At 45.0% G+C, this 24,162-nt stretch overlaps 1 protein-coding gene across 1 annotated transcript in view; it reads left to right on the top strand.

Annotated features, from left to right (window-relative positions):
- Positions 1 to 3,493: 3,493 nt before the first annotated feature.
- Positions 3,494 to 24,162, top strand: part of SLC2A12 (solute carrier family 2 member 12) — a 128,825-nt gene continuing 108,156 nt past the window's right edge. The window contains exon 1 of the mRNA XM_073627311.1: positions 3,494 to 3,753. Within this exon, the coding sequence (XP_073483412.1) occupies positions 3,681 to 3,753 (73 nt within the window). The 5' untranslated portion in view covers positions 3,494 to 3,680. The remainder of the gene's footprint in view (positions 3,754 to 24,162) is intronic.

The raw sequence follows: 24,162 nt of genomic DNA, 5'->3' as shown, positions 1-24,162 counted from the left end.
AGGAGCCAATTAACCTACCAGCATGTCTTTGCAGTGTGAGAGGAAACCCGGAAGAAACTCATAAAGGCACAGGTAGAACATACAAACTCCACGCAGGTAGTGTCATGGTTGGGATTTGAACCGACGACCCTAGTGCTGCCAGGCAGATAAAAGGTCTACTCACCAAACGTTCTCCGCAATATTATACCAAATAGATGTTATCCGATACCATTGATCTGCTTAAATCAATCTTTTTTTTTCCTCTTACAATAAAGATATTAACATCACAGTAATAACAATAAACAAACATCAGTTCCCATTGCACGTTCATTGCTAATACTGTGATGTTACTATTTGTTTTCAACTTAAGGCCCCTTCCACATAGGCAGATAGTTTGGGTCCGCCTTTCAGTTTTTTAGGCATACCCGATGAGACTTCCCATTGCCCTCTATGGAGCGACGGATGTAAATGGACACTTTTCCATTTATACCTGCTGACATCTGAGCCAATCCTATCCGCTAAAAACGCATAGGGAATCCATTCCCCATCCATCTGGCAGGTCGGATAACAGTTGGATGTAAACAGACAGGCAGTCCATTTACATCCGACCTCCTATAGAAGAAAGCGGGCTGCGTCTGCGTGCGCTAAGCATCATTGGACCAGGCATGGACCTGTCATCCGCCTGCTCAGCGGGGATCAGCAGGTAGATCTGCTGGCAGAGTCTGCCATTGTGAAAGAGCCCTAAGAGGAATAAAACAGATCGATTGCAGCAGATTGTTGTTATTGCATCCCATCAATTTGGTGTATCACGAGCAGGGCCCTCCTAATCCTTTTGTCTTGCATCTCCCTTTTTTTGTAAAGCGCAGCTCAAATTGTTGGCGTCATATAAATCCTGTATAATAATAACAATATAGTATCTCACAAAAGTGAGTACACCCCTCACATTTTTATAAATATTTTATTATATTTTTCATGTGACAACACTGAAGAAATGACACTTTACTACAATTTAATGTAGTGAGTGTACAGCTTGTATAACAGTGTATATTTGCTGTCCCCTCACAATAGCTCAACACACAGCCATTAATGTCTAAGCCGCTGAAAACAAATGTGAATACACTCCTAAGTGAAAATGTCCAAATTGGGCCCAATTAGCCATTTTTCCTCGCTGGTGGCATGTGACTCGTTAGTGTTACAAGGCCTCAGGTATGAATGGGGAGCAGGTGTGTTAAATTTGGTGTTATCGCTCTCACTCTCTCATACTGGTCACTGGAAGTTCAACATGGCACCTCATGGCAAAGAACTCTCTGAGGATCTGAAAAAAGAATTGTTGTTCTACATAAAGATGGCCTAGGCTATAAGAAGATTACCAAGACCCTGAAACTGAGCTGCAGCATGGTGGCCAAGACCATACGGCGGCTTAACAGGACAGCTTCCACTCAGAACAGGCCTTGCCATGATCCACCAAAGAGGTTGAGTGCATGTGCTCAGCGTCATATCCAGAGGTTGTCTTTGGGAAATAGACGTATGAGTGTTGCCAGCATTGCTGCAGAGGTTGAAGGGGTGGGGGGGTCAGCCTGTCAGTGCTCAGACCATACACCGCACACTGCATCAAATTGGTCTGCATCGCTGTTGTCCCAGAAGGAAGCCTCTTCTAAAGATGATGCACAAGAAAGCATGCAAACAGTTTGCTGAAGACAAGCAGACTAAGGACGTGGATTACTGGAACCATGCCCTGTGGAATAGTGAGACCAAAATAAACTTATTTGGTTCAGATGGTGTCAAGTGTGTGTGGCGGCAACCAGGCGAGGAGTACAAAGACAAGTGTCTCTTGTCTACAGTCAAGCATGGTGGTGGGAGTGTCATGGTCTGGGGCTGCATGAGTGCTGCCGGTGTTCTGTCAAGAAGTGCCCGGTATGCGCCATACAGAACAGCACAACAGCTGATTTGCCGATCAGCTGGGCTGACGTAACCAGAGCACATGTGCACATCATAGGAGGTATCTCTCGATGGGAGATACCATTTCACAGGCACAATTTTAACCTATACAAACAGCGGGGGGAGACCGTAGTTGTCAGATTGTGCATCGTTGCTACTGGAGGGTGGCTAGTGGCTGTGTTGAAGAGCTGGTTTTGTCTGTGTTGCAACCCGCCCTTTTACACAGGCAAAACCGGCCTTTCAACACAGCAAACCCGCCCTGCAACACAGACAAAACCGGACCATCAGCACACTGTAAAGCCGCCCCGCAACAGCGAGGTACAATGTGAGAACTACGGTCTCCCCCCGGTGTTTGTATAGGTTTCAATTGTGGTCATGAAATGGTATGTTCCATCGAGAGATGCCTCCTACGATGTGCGCTTGAGCCCTGGTCACGTCACTCCAGCTGATCGGCAAATCAGCTGAAGTGCGGCTCCGTCCTGCGCATGTGCGGGTACTATTCGATGGGGGGCACTTCTCGACAGAACACCGGCACTGTGAGCTACAGTTCATTGAAAGAACCATGAATGCCAACATGTACTGTGACATACTGAAGCTGAGCATGATCCCCTCCCTTCGGAGACTGGGCCCCAGGGCAGTATTCCAACATGATAACAACCCCATACACACTACCAAGATGACCACTGCCTTGCAAAAGAAGCTGAGGGTAAAGGTGATGGACTGGCCAAGCATGTCTCCAGACCTAAACCCTATTGAGCATCTGTGGGGCATCCTCAAACGGAAGGTGGAGGAGCGCAAGGTCTCTAACATCCACCAGCTCCGTGATGTCGTTATGGAGTAGTGGAAGAGGACTCCAGTGGCAACCTGTGAAGCTCTGGTGAACTCCATGCCCAAGAGGGTTAAGGCAGTGCTGGAAAATAATGGTGTCCACACGAAATATTGACACTTTGGACCCAATTTGGACATTTTCACTTAGGGGTGTACTCACTTTTGTTGCTAGCAGTTTAGACATTAATAGCTGTGTGTTGAGTTATTTTGAGGGGATAGCAAATTGACACTGTTATACAAGCTGTACACTTACTACTTTACATTGTAGCAATGAAAAGTTATAATAAAATATTTACAAAAATGTGAGGGGCGTACTCACTTTAATGAGATGCTGTATCTTTCCAGTGCTTTATGCAGATTAATTTAGACCATTGAGATTGATGAGTTTTTTGTTTTAATTAATTTTTTGTTTTTTTGTTTTTTGCAAATAATAACAAAAATCTCAATCTTTTTTAAGAAGGGAAATAAAGCTTGTGCGTCAAGGTTAAATAAAAGACTATTTAACCCCCAAACAAGTTTTAGGTGCCTAAAAAAGTTTTGGATGCAGACAAATCCTGGCTGCAATAGTGGAGCTGGCCCTTAGCTAACCTTTAAAGCCTGCTCTAAATGTTTCCTAAGCTGAAATTAATGACAAAAAGAATGCAAATGAACACAATGTAAACACTGCAGGTTTCAGGCAGTTTTTGTGTTAGGGACAGAACACTATGCTGCTGGCCCAGGCCCCGCCCTCCCGCTCTCTGATAGGTTGCTAAGAATAGTTGCAGTCTGTGTCACTGAAGGGCAAAGTATTTTGAAATAGAAACAAAGTTGTTCTCAGCAGCAGTCTGGATCATGCTATGATGTGCAAGGTAAGATCACACACCGCTGCTGCCAAGGGGAGCGCATCTTCATCATAGATCTCCGTATGACCTGGAAAAATTCCCAGCACCAGGAAAATGCTTCCAGAAAACACTACAGAGGACCTTATCCTGCAGCAACACGGCCACCAACCAGTCCCTAGGCAAACAGGTAACACCATCCTGAGTGACAGCCAGGGTACACACTGTTCTGATTCTTTGCTGGGTCTGGGAATGTCTATTTCTTTTTATTACCAAACAGATTGAAACACAGGCTTCTGTTTGTTTTTTTTTTAATGCTTGGAAGTTTGTATTGACTTGTTTATAACTATTAGATTGTTATGTAGAACAACATCAGGCTGACCCATAGCGAAAAGGATGTCGGTAGTGAAGACAAAAAGCTGGTCTTAGGCCCCTTTTATATGAGCCGTGCCCGGTCTGAGCAGAGGGGTATCTGTGATCCAATCCCCTGCTGAACCATACCCCTGCTGAACCATACCTCTGCTGATCCAATCCCCTGCTGAACCATACCCCTGCTGAAGCATACCTCTGCTGATCCAATCCCCTGCTGAACCATACCTCTGCTGATCCAATCCCCTGCTGAACCATACCCCTGCTGAAGCATACCTCTGCTGATCCAATCACCTGCTGAACCATACCCCTGCTGAACCATACCTCTGCTGATCCAATCACCTGCTGAACCATACCTCTGCTGATCCAATCACCTGCTGAACCATACCCCTGCTGAACCATACCTCTGCTGATCCAATCACCTGCTGAACCATACCCCTGCTGAACCATACCTCTGCTGATCCAATCACCTGCTGAACCATACCTCTGCTGATCCAATCACCTGCTGAACCATACCTCTGCTGATCCAATCACCTGCTGAACCATACCCCTGCTGAACCATACCTCTGCTGATCCAATCACCTGCTGAACCATACCTCTGCTGATCCAATCACCTGCTGAACCATACCTCTGCTGATCCAATCACCTGCTGAACCATACCTCTGCTGATCCAATCCTCTGCTGAACCATACCCCTGCTGAACCATACCTCTGCTGATCCAATCACCTGCTGAACCATACCTCTGCTGATCCAATCACCTGCTGAACCATACCCCTGCTGATCCAATCACCTGCTGAACCATACCCCTGGCGATCCAATCACCTGCTGAACCATACCCCTGCTGATCCAATTCCCTGCTGAACCATACGCCTGCTGTTCCAATCCCATGCAATCCAATCCCTGTTTGTTACATCTTTTTGCTGCAGGTGTTTTTTTTTTTTACTCTTATCAGCTCTATGGGTGGCCAGGTGTAAACAGATTTGTGTCCATTTACATCAGACCGCCTCTGATCTGTCATATTTAGGTCCAAATAAAGGGAAAAGGACACAGAGATCTGGGTACATCCGCCTGCCCATAAACTTAAAAGGATATTTCACCTTTACAAAAAAACTACCTATGCAGGTAAGGGATGTTTGTAGATTAAAACAAACTGTGCAGCTCTGACTAAAGATGAATAATACAGTTGCTATAGGTGTAGGCCATTTACGTACCTTATGAAGCCTGACTGGAATACTCCCAGGATGTTGCTAAGTGAGGCCTAGTAATCACTACTCATCTCCATCATCACAGGAGTGAGCTCTTTCTCTGATTCAAACCCCCACACATACTAGGGTTGCCACCTCATCCCTTTAAACCCGAACACATATTAATTACACTGGTTCTGAGGCTAATTTAATGCAGATAAGGCACCAAGTGAGTTTAATTACCACCTTAATCAGCCTCAGAACCTGTGTAATTAATATGTGTTCGGTTTTAAAGGGAAGAGATGGCAACCCTATCACATACTCTTTCTCTCCCCTCATGCAGTAGCTCTGAGCTCAACATTTGAGAGCGTACTCCTGTGATGGTGGAGATGAGCAGTTTTGACTAGGCCTCACTTAGCAACGTCCTGGAAGTACTTAGCAACATCCTGGGAGTATTCCAGTCAGGCTTCATAAGGTATGTAAATGGCCTACACCTATAGAAAGGGCATTTTTCAACTTTAGTCAGAGCTGCACAGTTTGTTTTTATGTACAGATGTCCCTTATCTGCATAGGCAGTTTTGTGGTAATGGTGAACTATCCCTTTAACCTGGGTATATGCTAGTGCATGGGTAGGTAACTTTAAAGAGGTGGAGATCTGCCTGAACAAAATGGGAGAAGTCAAAGATCACTGGGCATGTCGCCTCCTCACACCACTTTTAAACCTGTAATTGCCGTACCACCGTGTCGCAATCACGTGCATTGCACGGCAATCATGGGTTTAAATCAGGCAGTGAGGAGGCAACATCACCTCCTCACTGCCTGTCAAACACACTCTGATCACTTTTTAGAGGAGCAGCAGTACTCGCTGCACTTGTGAATGAGCCCTTAGTTGCATTCGGCAGTGGCACTCTTAGGGCTCGTTCACACATAAAATCCTGCGGTTGAGTTGCGAGTTTTACTGCCCCAATCCCTACCCCCTTTAGCTGTTGAGGCAGCAGCCAAAAGGTGTACACATGCTGCAGCAGGAATTAAGCCCCCTGTTGCTTTGGGTGCCTGCCCATTACAACCCATTCAAGTAAAATCGGGCAATTCCGCTAGTGGAATTTTAAATAAAAATTCTCAGATCTATGGGTTGCCAGATGTAAACAGACCTGCATCCATTTAGGCTGGGTTCACGCTATGTGCGGCTGCGGGGCAAAGCAGGGGGTCTGGTGAGTTCCCGTTCACCGCTCCAGGTCCGAATTAGGTCTGAATTTTTGGCTGAATTCGGACCTGAAACTGAGCCAAAAACGCACAGGACTCTTCTGCTGTGCACTCTGCGGCCCCTCCGGAGATGTGTGAACCGACTCCATTGAGAACCGGTCACAGTCTTCTGTCATGCGAATTGGATGCGGTGAAACCCGCATCCAATTCGCAATAGTGTGAACCCAGCCTGACATCAGACTGCCTCTGATCTGTCACATTCAGGTCCAAATAAAAGGAAAATGACGCAGAGATATGGGTACACCCATTTGCCCATAGACTTAAGCTGGGTATACACTAGTGGAATTTCAAACAAAAGTTTGTATGAAAATTCTCAGATCTATGGGTGGCCAGGTGTAAACAGACTTGTGTCCATTTATATCAGACTGCCTTTGATCTGTCACATTTAGGTCCAAATAAAAAAACGACACAGAGAAATGGGTACATCCTCCTGCCCATAGACTTAAGCTGGGTGTATACTTGTGGGGTTTCAAACAAAAATTTGTACAAAAGTTCTCAGATCTATGGGTGGCCAGGTGATAACAGACTTGTGTCCCTTTATATCAGACTACCTTTGATCTGTCACATTTAGGTCCAAATAAAGGGAAAAGGACGCAGAGATCTGGGTACATCTACCTGCCCATAGACTTAAGTTGGGTATACACTAGTGGGATTTCAAACATCAATTTGGGCAAAAAATCTCAGTATATTGAAATGTTGTTAAAAAATAATGCAATAATTTGTTTGCTTTTAACATTTGATTTTGGAATAAATGGACTTTACCGAATGAAAAACCACATACACTGTTAGAAATTTGTATACATATAAATTTCCATCCTGCTCCTTTGAAAAGGAATGCTGATTTGACTCCACAAATGGTTAGAAAAACAAATGAACATTCTTACAATGAAAATTGTTGAATGACATTCTACTAGTGTATACCAAGCTTTACATAACGTTTCTGCTCAGATCCACCTGAAAAACTGACAAACGGGCCAGATCAGACCACCTGGTATGAAAGAGACCTTAATAATTGTAGCAAAGTCCCGGGGCCCCTGAAGCCCAATGGTGACCTCTAGAATTAAGGACAGCTGAGATCCTTCAGTGTAGAGTGGGTTACAAGGCATGGTGGGTTTAATGCAAGATGAACAAGTGGGCGCCAGACACTTTTTGAATGCAAAGAGATTTATTGTCTCTTAAACAGAACTGTGGGAGAGAGGATTAGGGCCAGGACACTCTTAGGTAGATGCAATGATAATTGGCGGACTCCGAGACTTTTATAGGTACACAGCTATACAGGTGAAGGCTTCCAGCCGGATACCACTTCTGTATAGGTAGGACGCTGTCTCCTATGGCAACAATCTTGTAGCTGTTACTAACTGTAAAGGTATTCAACTATCTGCAACACAAACAGTTCTCTTTACCCCACACTCACTCACTGTGGGTCTTCACTCAACAAGCTCCCAGTCTCTCTCACTAGACTTCAGATCCACTAGCCACTGGATCCCCTGAGCTTTTTCACTTTTCACTCAGTATCTTCCTCAAGCATCACCCCCGCTTCACTGCTGGGTCCCTGGCTTGGCACTCACAGATACTCCTCAAGCTTCACCCCTGCTGACACGTTAGGTCCCTGGCTTGGCACTTCACAAGTGTCACCTCTGCTGTCCAACTGGGTCCCTGACTTGGCACTTGCTGAAGTTTTCCCACTTCTTCACCATCCCCGGCTGGCAAGAAGTCTGCTCTGGTACTGGTCTCAGCTCACTCACTGTGGTCTCTGGTAGCAAGGTGGATGGTCCCTTTGTGGGAACAGCCTCCCCTCTACCTCCGACCACGACTGGTTCCCCGGGCCGGCGGAACCGTTTCTTCTGGTTGGACTACAAGCCCGCAGTCCCAACCCTGCACTACTTCTGGATAGGCTCTCAGATAGCCTAGCAGCCTGATGTCCCCCCGGATAGGCCTTAGGTTTCTGGCCTAGCAGCCCAGGCCAATATGACACAAGTCCACCCAGACAGCCGTCCAGGTGGCACAGAACCCTGATCACCTGACTCCACCCAAATAAATAGGTTCTCCCAGCAAGCCAAGGGACCCAAGAAAGTCCCTGCCCATTGGCTGAGACACCCCATTCATTCCTAATCTGTCTTTGCAGTGCCCTTGTCTTATCTAATGTCACCAGATACCCGGCCATCTAGTGACAGAAGAGAGAAGTGCAGCAATTCCAGAATTAGGGTGAAATCAATTGACCTTCTAACAATTGACCAAGGCAAACAACACTCGGCAAATAAATTTAATAGCAACCTTGCCTAAACATCAGGGTGCTGCATCATGATTACCAAATTAAGTGAACCTGTACTTTTGCCATATTACAAGTGTGTTTAATAGGAGTCAATACTAGGATTTCATACTTAAGCAGGCCATACATGGGTTGAATTCCAAAAGAATTTTCTTACACAAATCGTAACTAAGAATTTTCTTTCGAATTCCGGGCTGCAGTAATGGCCGATTTTTTGTGACCATTGAATTTGAGTGATCAGGCATGTTGGAAATTTTTGGAGAAACAAATCTTTCTAATCAATGATGGGAGAATCATGTAGGGAATAGAATCGAAAAAGAAATGTACATGAGCTTTGAAAGAAAAGAAGATTCCCAGCCACAATCTTTCTTTTCTGTAGTAACATGAATTGAAATTAAAGGCTTGGTTGGTCGAATTTTGAAATCAGTGGTGGCACCAATGGACCACAAAACGGACAATTCAGATTTTCGAAAGAAAATTTGTTCGCAAATCGACCTGTGTATAGCTGGCTTACTTCTAAGTGCCTGACCACTATCTGAACTGGTAAATACCCTGTCCTTTCAGGTGTGAGGGAACACGTCCTTCCTCTTGCTTACTACAGTGCGATTCAGGGGTCTGAACAGCCAATTGCCACGCTTGAGTACTGTCACTTAGAAAAAGTCAAAAAATATACAGGAATGTTTGCGGTCTATGGTGCCTGCTATCTAGGGTACATGTTACCAATTAACCCCTTCCCCCGAGCTTACGCAGATGTGCGTACTCGGCTTTCGGGGGTTATACTGAGATGATGCACACAGCTGCAGGCATCATCCCGGTACTGGTTTTTAGAGCCAGCGATAGGCTTTCCTGGTAAAACAACCGATGCGGCTAAAAGCCGCTCGGCTGTTATACCGGAGGGGCGGGAGGGGACTCCCCCCCCCCGCCGCTCTTACTGGGCCTCCCGTTCCATCGGGAGGCCCGATGACCAATCCACCGCCTCCAGCGGCTAGTCACAGTCTGGAACTACTTCGTTCCAGCCTCCTAGTTGTAAACGCGGAAATGACGTCATGACGTCACTTCCCGTTTACTCGGCTGCCAATGGTGCTGGTTTTAAAAAATATATACATTATTCAGAATCGCCAAAAACGGCGATCTGAATACTTTGAAGTGCAAAGGAGGGATCGGGGGTCTTTTAGACCCCCGATCCCTCCATAAAGAGTACCTGTCACCACCTATTACTGTCACAAGGGATGTTTACATTCCTTGTGACAGCAATAAAAGTGATCAAAAAAACATTTTTTTTAAAAACACAATTTATTAATATAAAAATATATAAAATAAACAAGAACATTTTTTTTTTAAAGCACCCCCGTCCCCGCGAGCTCGCGCAGCAAAGAAAACGCATACGGAAGTTGCGCCCGCTTATGTAAACGGAGTTCAAATCACACATGTGAGGTATCACAGGGATCGTCAGAGCAAGAGCAATAATTCTAGCACTAGACCTCCTCTGTAACTCTAACCTGGTAACCGTAAAAAAAATTTAAAGCATCGCCTATGGAGATTTTTAGGTATCGTAGTTTGTCGCCATTCCACGAGTGCGTGCAATTATAAAGCGTGACATGTTTGGTATCTATTTACTCGGCGTAACATCGTCTTTCACATTATACAAAAAAATTGGGGTAACTTTACTGTTTGGTTTTTTTAAAATTCATGAAAGTGTTGCGTTTAAACCACTGCTGCACAAATACTGTGTGATATAAAATATTGCAACAATCGCCATTTTATTCTCTAGATTCCCTGCTAAATATATATATATATATATATATATATATATATATATATATATATATATATATATATATATATATATAATGTTTGGGGGCTCTAAGTAATTTTCTAGCAAAAAATATGGATTTTAACTTGTAAACACCAAATTTAAATAGGCTTAGTCATGAAAGGGTTGTAACAAAAGGCAAAACATTTTTTTAGGTCTGGATAGAGTTGTAAGTTTCATAAAACTTCCTTTATTGCTGTCCCTATTAAGGAGGTTTACTGTCTCTAAATCTCCTTATTACCAATGTATCCAGTGATAAAGGAGAAGATAAATCCACATTTCTGAGTTCCCACCAGAACAGGAATAGAGGGGAAATCTTTCAATGGGGACACTTGTTCCCATGACAACTGGCTGGTACACACAGGTCGAATATCAGCAGGTTCACCAGTCAACATTTGGCTCGTGTGTACACCTGCCTGTCTGGCAGAAGCCGGCTGAAGGAGCATGCTGGAAAATGGGCACCTGATCGGCATCCAATCATCACTTGCAGCCAATGGCTGTGAGCGATGAACATTGTGTTCTGGGGGGGGGGGGGGGCGGGGGGTGCAGTCCCCCTATCAGAACACAATAGCTCATGGTAAATCGCTGTACTAACATGGGATAGCTAGTACAACAAGCTGCTCCGTTTTTTTTTTTCGTTCAGCCTGTTAGACACAATGGTAGAGATCCCTGCATCAACATTGCTTGTGTTGATGCAGGGATCTATCAGGTTTTTTTTTCTGTTCAACCTGCTGGTTCATCCTGCTGATTGAATGAAAAAAAAAATTTGTATACCCTGCATTAGTAAGAAAAAAGTTTGGGGGACCCGTGTTGAAGAGGGCGCTGAGAGCGGCGGCTTTTCCAGAGAGCTCCGCTCAGCAGATTTTAAAATCCGGATCCATCGCTCCCAAAACTCACAGATTTCACCCCAGCTTCTCGTGGGGGAACCTGGCAATCCCTGGTGAGTGAGGGGAGAAGAGGATTTCCCTGCCGTGAACGACTAGGCCGAGGCCGCGGCCTTTCCTAGCGGGCCGCGCGGCGCAGCACGAGTCCCCTGGCGTGATCGGTCCTTTTGCCCGGCCTTCCTGACTGCGGTGGACTCTGGATGGGAGCAGGTGAGGAGACCCCGGACTGCTTATGGGCCGTGATCTGGGCCTGGTCTCCCCTTCCCTCCACGCGTGACTAGGCCGCAACCGCGGCCTCTCCTGAAGCTCTAGAGCCACAGGACTGACTGAGGGTGGATCGGATGCTACTAGCCCAGAACACAATAGCTCATGGTAAATCGCTGTACTAACATGGGATAGCTAGTACAACAAGCTGCTCCGTTTTTTTTTTTCGTTCAGCCTGTTAGACACAATGGTAGAGATCCCTGCATCAACATTGCTTGTGTTGATGCAGGGATCTATCAGGTTTTTTTTTCTGTTCAACCTGCTGGTTCATCCTGCTGATTGAATGAAAAAAAAAATTTGTATACCCTGCATTAGTAAGAAAAAAGTTTGGGGGACCCGTGTTGAAGAGGGCGCTGTGAGCGGCGGCTTTTCCAGAGAGCTCCGCTCAGCAGATTTTAAAATCCGGATCCATCGCTCCCAAAACTCACAGATTTCACCCCAGCTTCTCGTGGGGGAACCTGGCAATCCCTGGTGAGTGAGGGGAGAAGAGGATTTCCCTGCCGTGAACGACTAGGCCGAGGCCGCGGCCTTTCCTAGCGGGCCGCGCGGCGCAGCACGAGTCCCCTGGCGTGATCGGTCCTTTTGCCCGGCCTTCCTGACTGCGGTGGACTCTGGATGGGAGCAGGTGAGGAGACCCCGGACTGCTTATGGGCCGTGATCTGGGCCTGGTCTCCCCTTCCCTCCACGCGTGACTAGGCCGCAACCGCGGCCTCTCCTGAAGCTCTAGAGCCACAGGACTGACTGAGGGTGGATCGGATGCTACTAGCCCAGAGGAGGAGGCCCGGTGCTGAGTGGGGATATATCCTTGTTTAGGGAAACAACTCCCGGATTACCTCCCCCCCCTGTCCTCCAGATTCAGGAGATCCCTGACTGAGCTGCATACTCTGATCTATCTGAGGAGGCCTGAAGTGGATACCTTCTGCACCCTATAACTGCAGATGAGCAGAAAATCTGTTAAAGGGACATATACGGGGGCGTGGTCTGGACATGGCCGTGTGAAGATGTGCTTCTAAGCGGCTCCCGGTCCGTCCCGGCCTTTCCTGCCCTTAAACCAGCCATACCAGCATTTAATCAGCGGCATGTACTCTGCTGGAAGACGCAGAGGAAAGAGCAACCGACAACATAAAAGAACACCGCCAAAAACACAGCGGAACGGAGCCATCAGACAATATCTTTCGGACCCCAGTGACCCATCCCCCGCTCCAAAGATGGCGGCCGCCATGCAGGCGAACGAGCATGTGAGTATCCCACAGCACTGCTCACTGACGCAGCTCATGGCCCCCGGTGCATCTGACAGAAACATTACTACCCCTCCGCTGCTCCGGACAACAGAGCTTATGAGTACCTCATAGCACTGCTCACCAACACCGTCCATGACACCCTATACGTCAGATGGAGACATCTCTACCCCTCTGCTGCTCAGGGATGTTATCCAAGACACACAGATCTCACATAATACACCCCTGACCCTGCACGCAGATGAGGAACTGAGAGCACTGTTGAGAGCAATACCCACCAGAGCAGACTTTGAATCTCTAGCCAGCAGGCTGGAAGCCTCACACCGCAGAGACATAGCAGCAGTGCGCACCGACATCATAGCACTGTCAGACCGCATGGGTGCAGGAGAAGCCACAGTAACGGAGCTTACACAGCGCCTAAAGCAAGTGGAGGATATCCAAGCAAATCAAACAAAATCACTATTGACCCAGCAACTTCATCTAGAAGAAATGGAAGATTGCAGCAGGAGGAACAACCTGCGTATAAGGGGCCTACCCGAAGCCACGGGTACAGAGGATCTCACAGCTACTGCTACAGTATAGCCATTTTCAGAGACATAGCAAGAGCGGACTTTCCTGCGACGATGTCCTTTGACCGGATTCACAGGGCGCTGGGGCCGAAATCAACGGACCCGAACCGCCCAAGAGATGTGATCTGCAGAGTACACCAGTACACCCATAAAGAGATCATCTTGCGGAAAGCATGGGAGATGAGAGACGTGGAATTTGACGGTGCATCTATCCAGATCATGCCTGATCTTTCCAGAGCCACCCTACAGCGCAGAGCGATGTTGAAGCCAGTGCTTGAGTTGGCCCAACGCGCGGGCGTCACGTATCGCTGGGGATACCCCATATCGGTGACTTTCAAGAAGAGATCACAATTTTTCACCTTACGATCCTATGCGGAACTTCCTACACTGTTTGATTTTCTAGAAACCGATCCGGTAACGGTTCCAGACTGGCTTCAATTGATCCCAAGATTTGCTAACCGCCCGGGGGGTCCAAATCTGAGAAGGCCAGGCTCACCCAGACCACAACGCACTCAACGCAGATCAAGGATCACGTCTCCAGCAGAAGACAGAGAAACCTAGAGTCGTCTGCTGTGGTGAGAATATGTATGTTGCCCCAGATGCTTTGACTTTTGCCTTTTTATCCACGTTTGTTTGGATTTCTTGTTTTTCATATTTTACTGTTCATCACTTAAGGCCCCATTCTTAATGCTGTGTAGTCTGAACTCCCCTAACAACATATCAACATACCAAAAGAACCAACTGTCCTCCGCTTAGAGTTGCAGATATGAGCCATTCCCCCCCCCCCCACTAATCTGGCTGCTTAGGACAGGATATGGTTACTGTTGCGACCAGGGAAGTTGGAGAAGGAGTCCTGGAATTGAGTCAGGTTAACATTGCACCCCCTAATGGTAGTCCCTGGAATAAGGAACTTTCTATTGATGAAGGGGTTTTGACGGTGACTCTGCCTGCGCCGTGCAGACGGCAGGAATTAATTTCTCCCGACCCTGTCTCCACGCTATGCAATGGACAATCAGTATTGGGAATACGGTGTATCATTACGTCACTGCACTCTGTGACGGAAGTGTTCTATCCTGGTTCCTCACCAGTGTGTTTTTTCTGTTGGAACTGTCTTGCACTAAGTTACGCACACTTTAAATATGTCTGTGTATTGCCGCAGGGAACTATTTCTCAGGAATTTGAAAACTTAGGGTTCACTGAGAGCCACGATTGCATATCAGTATTGCGGGAGGGGGGTCAACTGGGGAGGGGGGAGGGGGAAAACAGAACACTTATGTTTTGAGTAAGAGGGGTTGGCATGGAGGGAGGAGGGAAACACTACAATACAAGGGATGCAGATAGATAAGAAGTTACCAATAATAAGAATATGGTTGGCGTTTTACCTTATCTGTTCATTTAATAATGTTTGTGATGTTTACAATGCTTACATGCCTATCTTATATGTAAGGGTAGGGGAGAGGGCGGGCCGGGATTAGCTCCCCCGGTCGTAGTCTAACCTCATCCCCATTAGGCCGAAACACCTTCCCGGTGATAACTGGAGTGTGTTTCATTGCAAGGAATTGCACCTAGTTGCCTAACGACAACTAGTACGTGTAGGACGATCTTTTGGTTTGATCGTCCACCCCTTTTCATTGTTTTTGTTTTGTTTCTAGAGCTCTCTTTGCTCTTACTCTTCTTACCTTTTCCTTTCCCCCCCCCTGCTCCTTCAAGTCTTCTGTTCCCTATTTCATTACTAGCCCCCCCCCCCTCCTCTTTTTTTTTTGTAAAGAAATTTCTTTTTTACTGGCGTGGGCGCGATGGATCAAATTACTATTTATACCCTAAACACCAAAGGGCTGAATGTGCCGGAGAAGCGTCGCATGCTCCTGAATGATCTTAAAAGATCTAAAGCAGATGTGGCGTTTGTCCAGGAGACTCACTTTAAGACGGGTGCACCGATGTGTTTGAAAAACCGATATTTCCCAACTACATACCACGCTACCAATCCCTCAGCCAAATCAAAGGGAGTGTCTATACTGATCTCGGGGAATGTGCCCTGGACCTGTAGAGACACCAGAATTGACACAGAGGGGAGATATGTGTTTCTCAAAGGACTGATTGGTGATGTACTGGTGACTCTAGAGACTGTGTACGCCCCAAATGACAGACAGGATATTTTCATATCCAAAACATTGAACGAATTGCTACCTTTTGCAGAGGGACAACTGATACTAGGCGGCGACTTTAATGTTCCTCTGTGCCCATTGGTAGACACATCAAATGGAACGACCTCTCTCCGAAGGGGTGTGCACAGACGAGTCACCAAGACACTACACGAGACCAGACTGATTGACGTATGGAGACTTTTACACGTCGGAGAGAGAGATTATACATTCTTCTCATCACCACACAAATCATATTCCCGCATCGACCTTTTTCTTTTGCCTCATAACCAACTGGAGGCAATAGACAAAGTTGACATAGGCACAATCACCTGGTCTGACCATGCTCCTATTACCCTGAAATATTCCCTCTCACGAACAGCGACGACAAAATCAAGATTTTGGCGACTAAACGAAAGTTTACTTCAGGACCCCACAGTGTTAGCTGATGTCACAAAAGAACTTAAATTTTATTTTCAGACGAATGATATTGACAATTGTGACCCTGGGATACTATGGGAAGCCCATAAGGCTGTGATCAGAGGAATCCTGATCAAACATGGTGCACATATCAAAAGGGAACGGGAGAAACAGTTATTAATTCTATTACAGAAAACCCACGATTTAGAAAAAACACATAAACAAAACCCGACCACACCCATAGAAACAGAACTCCTTACATTACGTAGACAGACGGTAGATATACTACATTACCAAGCGAAAGCAGCTTTACAAGCGTGTAGAAAACTCACCTATGAATCAGGGAATAAATGTGGGAAAATTCTTGCAAGGGCAGTTAGACAACAGAGGTTACGCGCATATATACCACAAATCATATCCCCATCAGGGCAAAAAAGGGCGACACCCACGCAAATAGCAGATGAATTTAAAAATTTTTATTCCTCCTTATACAACCTCCCAAAGACAGGAGTCACTGACACCGCAATAAGGGAATATCTTACTCTAGCTAATACCCCCAAACTATCAGCAGAAGATGCAGCTGCCCTGGAAGAACCCATCACAATGGTAGAACTGCAAGGCGCAATTAAAAACATGAAACCAGGTAAAGCTCCGGGTCTGGACGGTTTGACTCTGCAGTACTACCAGACTCTGCTGCCGATTCTAGGCCCACGTATGTTGAAACTATTTAACAAGCTTACGGAAGGGGGCCACTTGCAGAGAGACACATTAAGCGCGCACATATCCCTTATACCTAAGGAAGGGAAAGATCCCGCGGCCTGTGGTAGCTACAGGCCCATATCTCTTCTAAATATAGATCTTAAACTCCTTACCAAAATCTTGGCAAATAGATTATCCCAACATATGACTAACCTGATACACTTAGACCAGGTGGGTTTTGTCCCTACGCGTGAAGCTAGGGACAACACCACAAAAGTCCTTAACTTGATCCATAGAGCTAATATATCTAAAGCGCCTTGTACCTTTCTCAGCACAGATGCTGAGAAAGCATTTGATCGGGTGAGCTGGGAATTTATGACAGCAGTCCTCAAGCATATCGGATTAGGTAACCACATGTTGCAATGGATCTCTAATGTTTACTCGTTACCTACAGCTAGGGTCAAGGCTAATGGAATCCTATCTGCTCCTTTTAATATCTCTAATGGTACCAGACAAGGATGCCCGCTGTCACCCCTTCTTTTTGCCCTGGTACTCGAACCCTTTCTAAACACAATACGCAGGAACCCAGATATCTCTGGGATTTCCATAGGACACAGACAATACAAGATTTCCGCATACGCGGATGATCTTTTATTTTCCTTAACCAACCCGATTATCTCCCTCCCAAATTTAATTAAAGAATTTCAGATATACGGGAACATGTCCAACCTAAAGATTAATTTTGACAAATCAGCAGCAATGGGAATCAATATGCCGATGGAACAACTGTCCTCTCTGAAGTCCAAATTTAATTTCAAGTGGTCAGACAGTCACTTCAAGTACCTGGGCACTAACATACCCAGGGATCTGAAACGCACATTTGAACTGAACTTCCCTCCAATCCTGAGCACAGTTAAAGAGTTACTCGCAGAGTGGGGCAAAGGTCTTCACTCATGGTTTGGGAGATGCAATCTAATCAAGATGTGCATTCTCCCAAAATTTCTATATCTATTTCAAGCCTTACCTATAAGAATCCCCGGTAACTATTTTAAACAAATACATTCCCTATTTATAAAATTTGTGTGGTCACACTCTAAGCCTAGACTAAAAAGATGCTATTTGACTCTACCGAAACACTATGGAGGTCTCGCCCTCCCGGACGCAAAACACTATTATCAAGCTGTGCACCTAGGGAGGATCATTGACTGGAACAGACACGACAAAACCAAACTATGGATCCAAGTAGAGAACCATCAGGTTAATATACCCTTGAAAGGGGCTATCTGGTGCTACGATAAATTACCTAGGGACATGACTTCACACCCAACCATTGGTGCCACGCTGTCAGTAGGGTTAAATATACTTAAAAACACTTCATTGACCTCCAAACAATCCCCCTTATTCCCTATTCTGGGGAATCCAGCGTTCGAACCAGGGCTAGACTATTCAAACTATGAGACGCTCTGGGAGGCAGGTAAAGACTGTGCATCACATTATGTGGAAGACGACCACTGGACCTCAATTCAGTCTTTGACGAATGATAATGGGGGCTTTCAATTGTCATTTTGGAAAGCGACTCGGCTACACCATTTCCTTCACTCAATACCAGAACCGATGCGATATAAGCGCGATATGACGACGCTAGAAGAATACTGTAGAGGGGAGGGCACTCTGTCTCAGGTGCTCTCCAAGACATACTCGCTACTCAACACACCGACTGAACAACCAGACTTGTTATTTGTACGAAAATGGGAACAGGATCTAAAATGTAATTTTACAGAAGCACAAACACAAAACATACTTCAACTTACACTGAAATCGTCCATCTGTACAAAAATTCAGGAGACAAATTACAAAATTCTGACTAGATGGTATTACACACCTCAATTATTACACAAATTTTTCCCCGGCACTTCTGATAGATGCTGGAGGTGCGGTTCTGAGGAGGGGACGCTCCTACACATTTTTTGGACCTGTTCACTAGTACAGCAGTTTTGGGTAGCAGTAGAGACAATTGTTAAAAAATTCACGAATCACATAACGCAGAGAGATCCAGCCGTTTTTCTGTTACATGCCACCTCAGCCCCAATTAAATCATATAAAAAGTCAGTGGTCAGACATCTGCTCAATGCAGCGAAGTCCTGTATTCCAGCATTGTGGAAACAGAGTACACCCCCTACGGTGGGAATGTGGCTACGTAGAGTTGAAGAAATCAAAAAGATGGAAGACCTAATACTGACTGCCCAACACAAACAAGACAAACATTCCAGAAACTGGTTATCCTGGAACATATATATTTTCTCAGATGAAGGACAAACCTTACTAAATTCTTGAGAACCCCTTAACTAGGTAGCGGCTACGGGATCCATCGGGATCCCATACGGGATCCATCGCGCTCGCGTCTATCTATAACCCTCCCCCCCCTCCCTTTCTCACCCCTTCCACTCTGCCCTTACTTCATATATATATATATATATATATATATATATATATATATATATATATATATATATATAATTTTTTTTTTTTTTTTCTGTGCAATAAGTGGTCTATTATTTCAGTAACAGACAACTTTCTATTCACACCAACTATGATGGAAATATGTAAGAATAACCAAATATTGGGAAGATGTCATTCCGGTTATATTGTAATACTGTATGGTGGTTGATATACCTATGGACTACAAGACGGATTCACGAATCTAAAGAGGATAAATGATGTCATAGGTCAGTTTCCATGCAGATAGAATGGAACACTTTAATGGAAAGATATATGATGACGGTATTTGTCAGAATGCTAATAGAAAGACCACGGATGTATTATATCGATTATGATACGCTTTTTCTTTTTTCTTATTTGTTTTTGTTTTCTCTTTTCCTTGTCAAAAATTCAATAAAAATTATATTTGAAAAAAAAAAGAAAAAAGTTTGGCTTTTTCTGCATTTTGGCAGGGCCGTCTTTAGCACAGGGCAAACGGGGCACCTGCCCTGGGCCCAATCTTTGTTGGGGGGCCCGTGCTTCCCGTGAATTGGGGCCCCGATGACGGCTTTGCAGAGCACACAGAGGACACAGGAGGCTAGCCAGCAGAGAGGGGGTGGGGCTGGGAGCTCCACTGACGCTTTGAACCCACCCCTTGCAGTCTGTATGCTCGAAACAGAGCGGCTGTAGTGAGAGCAGTGATCAGAGTGGGAGCGTCAGTGGAGCTCCCGGCCCTGCCCCCTCTATACAAGCTGGGAAATACAGAGGCCCGGGGGTGGGGCTGGGAGCTCCACTGATGCTCTAACCCTGCCCCATGCAGCCTGTATGCTCAGGATGGAGCAGTTGAAATGAGAGCAGAGAGTGGAAGCCATGCCCACAGACCTCTGAATGTATGTAGTGAGCTCGGCTGGCCAGGTATGTCCATACACCCATAAAATACCTGACTGCTGAAACCTTGAGCTGTGTTATTCAACTGTAAAGCTGTGCATTGCTGAAAGTTCTCTGACCATCTCCTCTATAATGTCTGCAGATGATCTCCTGTAGCATGTTTGCAGTCTCTGATGGTCTCCTGTAGCATGTCCTTAGTCTCTGATTGCCTCCTGTAGCATGTCCTTACTCTCTGATTGTCTCTTGTATCATGTCCGCAGTCTCAGATTTGTCTCCTGTAGCATGTCCGCAGTCTCTGGTCATCTCCTTCAGTATGTCCGCATTCTCTGACCCTCTCCTGCAGTATGTTTACAGTCTCTGATGCTCCCCTGCAGTATGTTTGCAGTCTCTGACGCTCTCCTGTAGTATGTCTGCACTCTCTGACCCTCTCCTGTAATATGTGTATTAATGTGCCGCTTTACTTGCTCAATTATTTGGGATTGCTCCACTGCTCAGTGAGTGGTAATGATGTGCAAGTTTTTCCTGCCTCTTAGCACATAATGAGACCAGGCCTCCAATCAGGGGTACAAGCAGCTCTCCTATACAAGGACTGGGCCCCATCAGGTATGTGTTCAGGCCTCACTATCCAGAAGCAGCCCGCAGTTTCCAGCTAGTGGGCAAAGCATGACCTCCACGGTGGGAGAAACCAGCTCAGGAAGCCAGCAACAAAGAGCTAGCCAAAGGCAAGCTCAAGTCAGGCCCTTTTCGGGCCAATTAGCTTGACCAGTTCAGAGTGTTCACAGCTTGTAAGGTAAATAAAGATGGTGCAGTAACTCTTCCTTACTTCCTCCTCATTGTGATTCCTTCCTTCATTTACATGCGGGCCATTATTTACATGACAGTACATTCATGATAGGGAGGCCCTGTCACGTAAGCTGTACATTTTGATTTATAATGGTGGCCCTGCAGTGTGATCATCTGAGCATTCCTTCTGCACACAGCAGTCACATGTTTTAATCATTTTTACTTTTACTAATCACCCTCTATTGCTACTTATCAGATTATACCATCATTGTCATAATCATAAAAATATTTTTTTTGGGCACTAGTCCATAAAACATACAGTAAATTCTATCGACTGCCCTGTTGTTAACACAAAGATCACAGTAGACACATATACACAATATAAAAATTTGCTTATGCCCATTGTAATTGCATTCATGCTCCATCCTTTGTGTTCTTTAAATGCTTGTTTGTATACTATCTACTGCTAACGAATTTCCCAAGGCCCATATGTACAATATGTATTTCCAAGCACTCTGCAACTGTCTAATAGTTTGTGCATAGTATTTTCAAGTGTTTCTTGGTGCCACAGGTCAATGCACTACCTTGTCTATAGCAACTTTTCTCAACCAGGGTTCTGTGGAACCCTAGGGTTTTTTCAGAGGTTGCTATGGGTTCCTTGAGCACTTTCTTCCTCTTAGATATGACCCGATTACATCAATGATGTTTTAAGCCTGCCATAGACGGTTCAGCATGAAGTGGCTAAGATTGGAACCATGTATGGGAAGGCTGAATGTACCCAAGTTGATCGATCAATCAACTTGGGTACAACCAGCCTGCTGAATTTTACAGGGAAATAAATGTGCTCCGTCTATCGCCAGCCTTAGACTATCTGTAGGGTGATTCTTTCCAGTGACCACTGATATAAGAAGCACTCTTCCCACTGACCACCGGGCTAATGCACTGTGAGCTGTAGAGTGAATATTGGCAGGGATTTCCTGAGACCTGAATGTTTTTTAGAGGGTTCCTTCATGTTAATAAGGCTGAAAAAGGCTGGCCTATAGGCTACAGTGTGGGTTGCCTGAGCAGACACCCTTCTTCTCATGAAAATTTATTTTCGGCAAGCTAATCTTCACCAGAGTTCTGTCATCCAGGGGGTGTCTGAAGAGGTTTTATAATACTTACAGACTTGCTTATAATACTTGCCTTCCTCCGGATCATCTTTGGGTATAGAATATAGAGAGTTTTCCTATTTGTGTATGTGTTTTTTTTTTGTTTTGTTTTTTATTGGTTGAACTAAATTAACTAGTGTCGTTTTTCAATCTAACTATGTAACAGACCTTCCCTGGCTTACCAGCTTTTTTTGGGGAACAATCACCCCATGTTTATGACATGTTCCCTTTAAGCAGGCACATATGACTTTAACTGTAGGGTGCTGTTTTTGCTGTTTTTGTTTTTTTTCTCTTGTAAGCACCCCCCAGTTCCTGGAAACTCCTTTTGCTGTGAAATATGCTTACTTTTTAACTTCATGGGTCATAATCCTGCCCCTGCAGGTGACTGCTATTAACTGACAGCACTGGATTAGGTAAGCATGTAACACTTCACGTTTGCGATGAGATTTATGCAATATGCATTAATAGAATGACGGCAGGGATTATTATTAATCTTATTAACAGAGATTACAATAGCTGTGTCTTGTGCACAATGCAAGGGATCATTGCTGATATAATTGCAACTTCTACTGCCCTGTGGTCCAGAGACACCTTGGCACCCATAAAGGTATTTTTGTAAAGCAGGTAAAGCTTAAGTTTAGTTAAAGTTTAGTTAGGTTCAGTTTTATATATATATATATATATATATATATATATATATATATATATATATATATATATATATATATATATATATATATATATATATATATAATATTGTGCTTAACTCACACTTGTTGCCCCTTGCAAGCACCCCATCGGACGAAACGTGAGTAGGGCGAAGTTTAGCAGTTTCATTATGACACCCGGTGAATCAGCGGTGCTGTGTGATATGCTTGTCAATCTATCTGTTTTGTAAGTGCCCACTTGGTTTATTAATAAATGTTTTCTACACAGTACTTCTCTCTGGGATTTTCTTGCTCTTACCTTGGTATATGTTTCTGCTGCTGAGAACGGTATATGAGAAGAAGCGATCCAGTGACCACTTTTGGGCATACCATTCATGAGAGAGTGAGGCTTGAGGCTTGCTGAGGTGTGAGGGGAATAGAGCTGGAGCCATCAATCCATCCATACATGCGGGATCTTTAATCTTTTAAATGCCGATTTAGACCTCTTGAGTGGTGTGTTCTAAGGATTTGGTAACTCTGAGACTCAGAAGGGAATCTGAGAGAGAGGAGCCCTGGTTGTTTGGACTGAAAACAAAGGTTTTCTTTACCTCATATTTTGTGGGTGTTGGGGACCAGCCCCACACCGTATAGAGAGCAGTGTACTGTTTAGTTTAGCGCCGGACGGCAAGGATTTGTTTTACTGTTTTGTTTATTTTTATGACTTTGCAAACCACCTGTAAATAAAGCTGGCAATGCACCAGATTTGAAAGAAACTGCCTTTACGCTGACGTATATATATATAATTTTTTTTTTTTTTTTAAATCAGCACCACCAAGGATGGTACTTGCATTGAATGAAAAATGTTTTGTGCTGGTTTCTGCTGTGTTTGTTGAAATCATGGGTGTATCTGGGGGAAAGGAGACAGAAAAAGGGTCCTGCACGACTTCGGTCCGAATGCGATGCAAATTTAGCTATACAATCTGTATGGCTGAATTTGCATTGCACAGACATCGCATGTGATTTGCACAGCAGTGCGATGTGAATCACATGCGATGTCGCACAGTGCAGCAGTGTGAACCCAACCTCCAAAGACATGAGACAAGTGTCACTGAATCCAGTTGATTTTGATCAGATCAGTGGCTAATCTCATGTCTATGGCAACTGCAGATACTCAGCCAACCATTTTCATGGAGAAAAGATTTGTCAGACGGATTTGTCAGGTTATCATGGGAACGTAGACGACATATTAAATAAAACAAACATGCATAGAATTTCTTTATTAAAAAAACAACCAACACCAATAGTGGATTAAAAGAGGCCACAGCCTAGTTCATTGTGTGTGTTTTTTTTTTTTTTATTCACAATTTAAAGAGGAAGTAAACCCTAATGGGTTTTACTTCCTCTTTTTTCCCCTGCAAACTAAAAGCATAATGGGCTAGTATGCATCACATACGAAGCCTGCAATGTCCCCGAGGTCCCCACTGGTGGCCGTGTCTATCTTCACCCCTCTTCCTTCCAGGGGCGTGGGCTCCGGCTCTG

The sequence above is a fragment of the Aquarana catesbeiana genome, linkage group LG04 (assembly GCF_042186555.1).
Source record: "Aquarana catesbeiana isolate 2022-GZ linkage group LG04, ASM4218655v1, whole genome shotgun sequence".
Classification (NCBI taxonomy): Eukaryota; Metazoa; Chordata; class Amphibia; order Anura; family Ranidae; genus Aquarana; species Aquarana catesbeiana.
The sequence above is the reverse complement of the archived record's forward strand: the minus strand, read 5'-3'. Positions and strand labels throughout refer to the sequence as shown.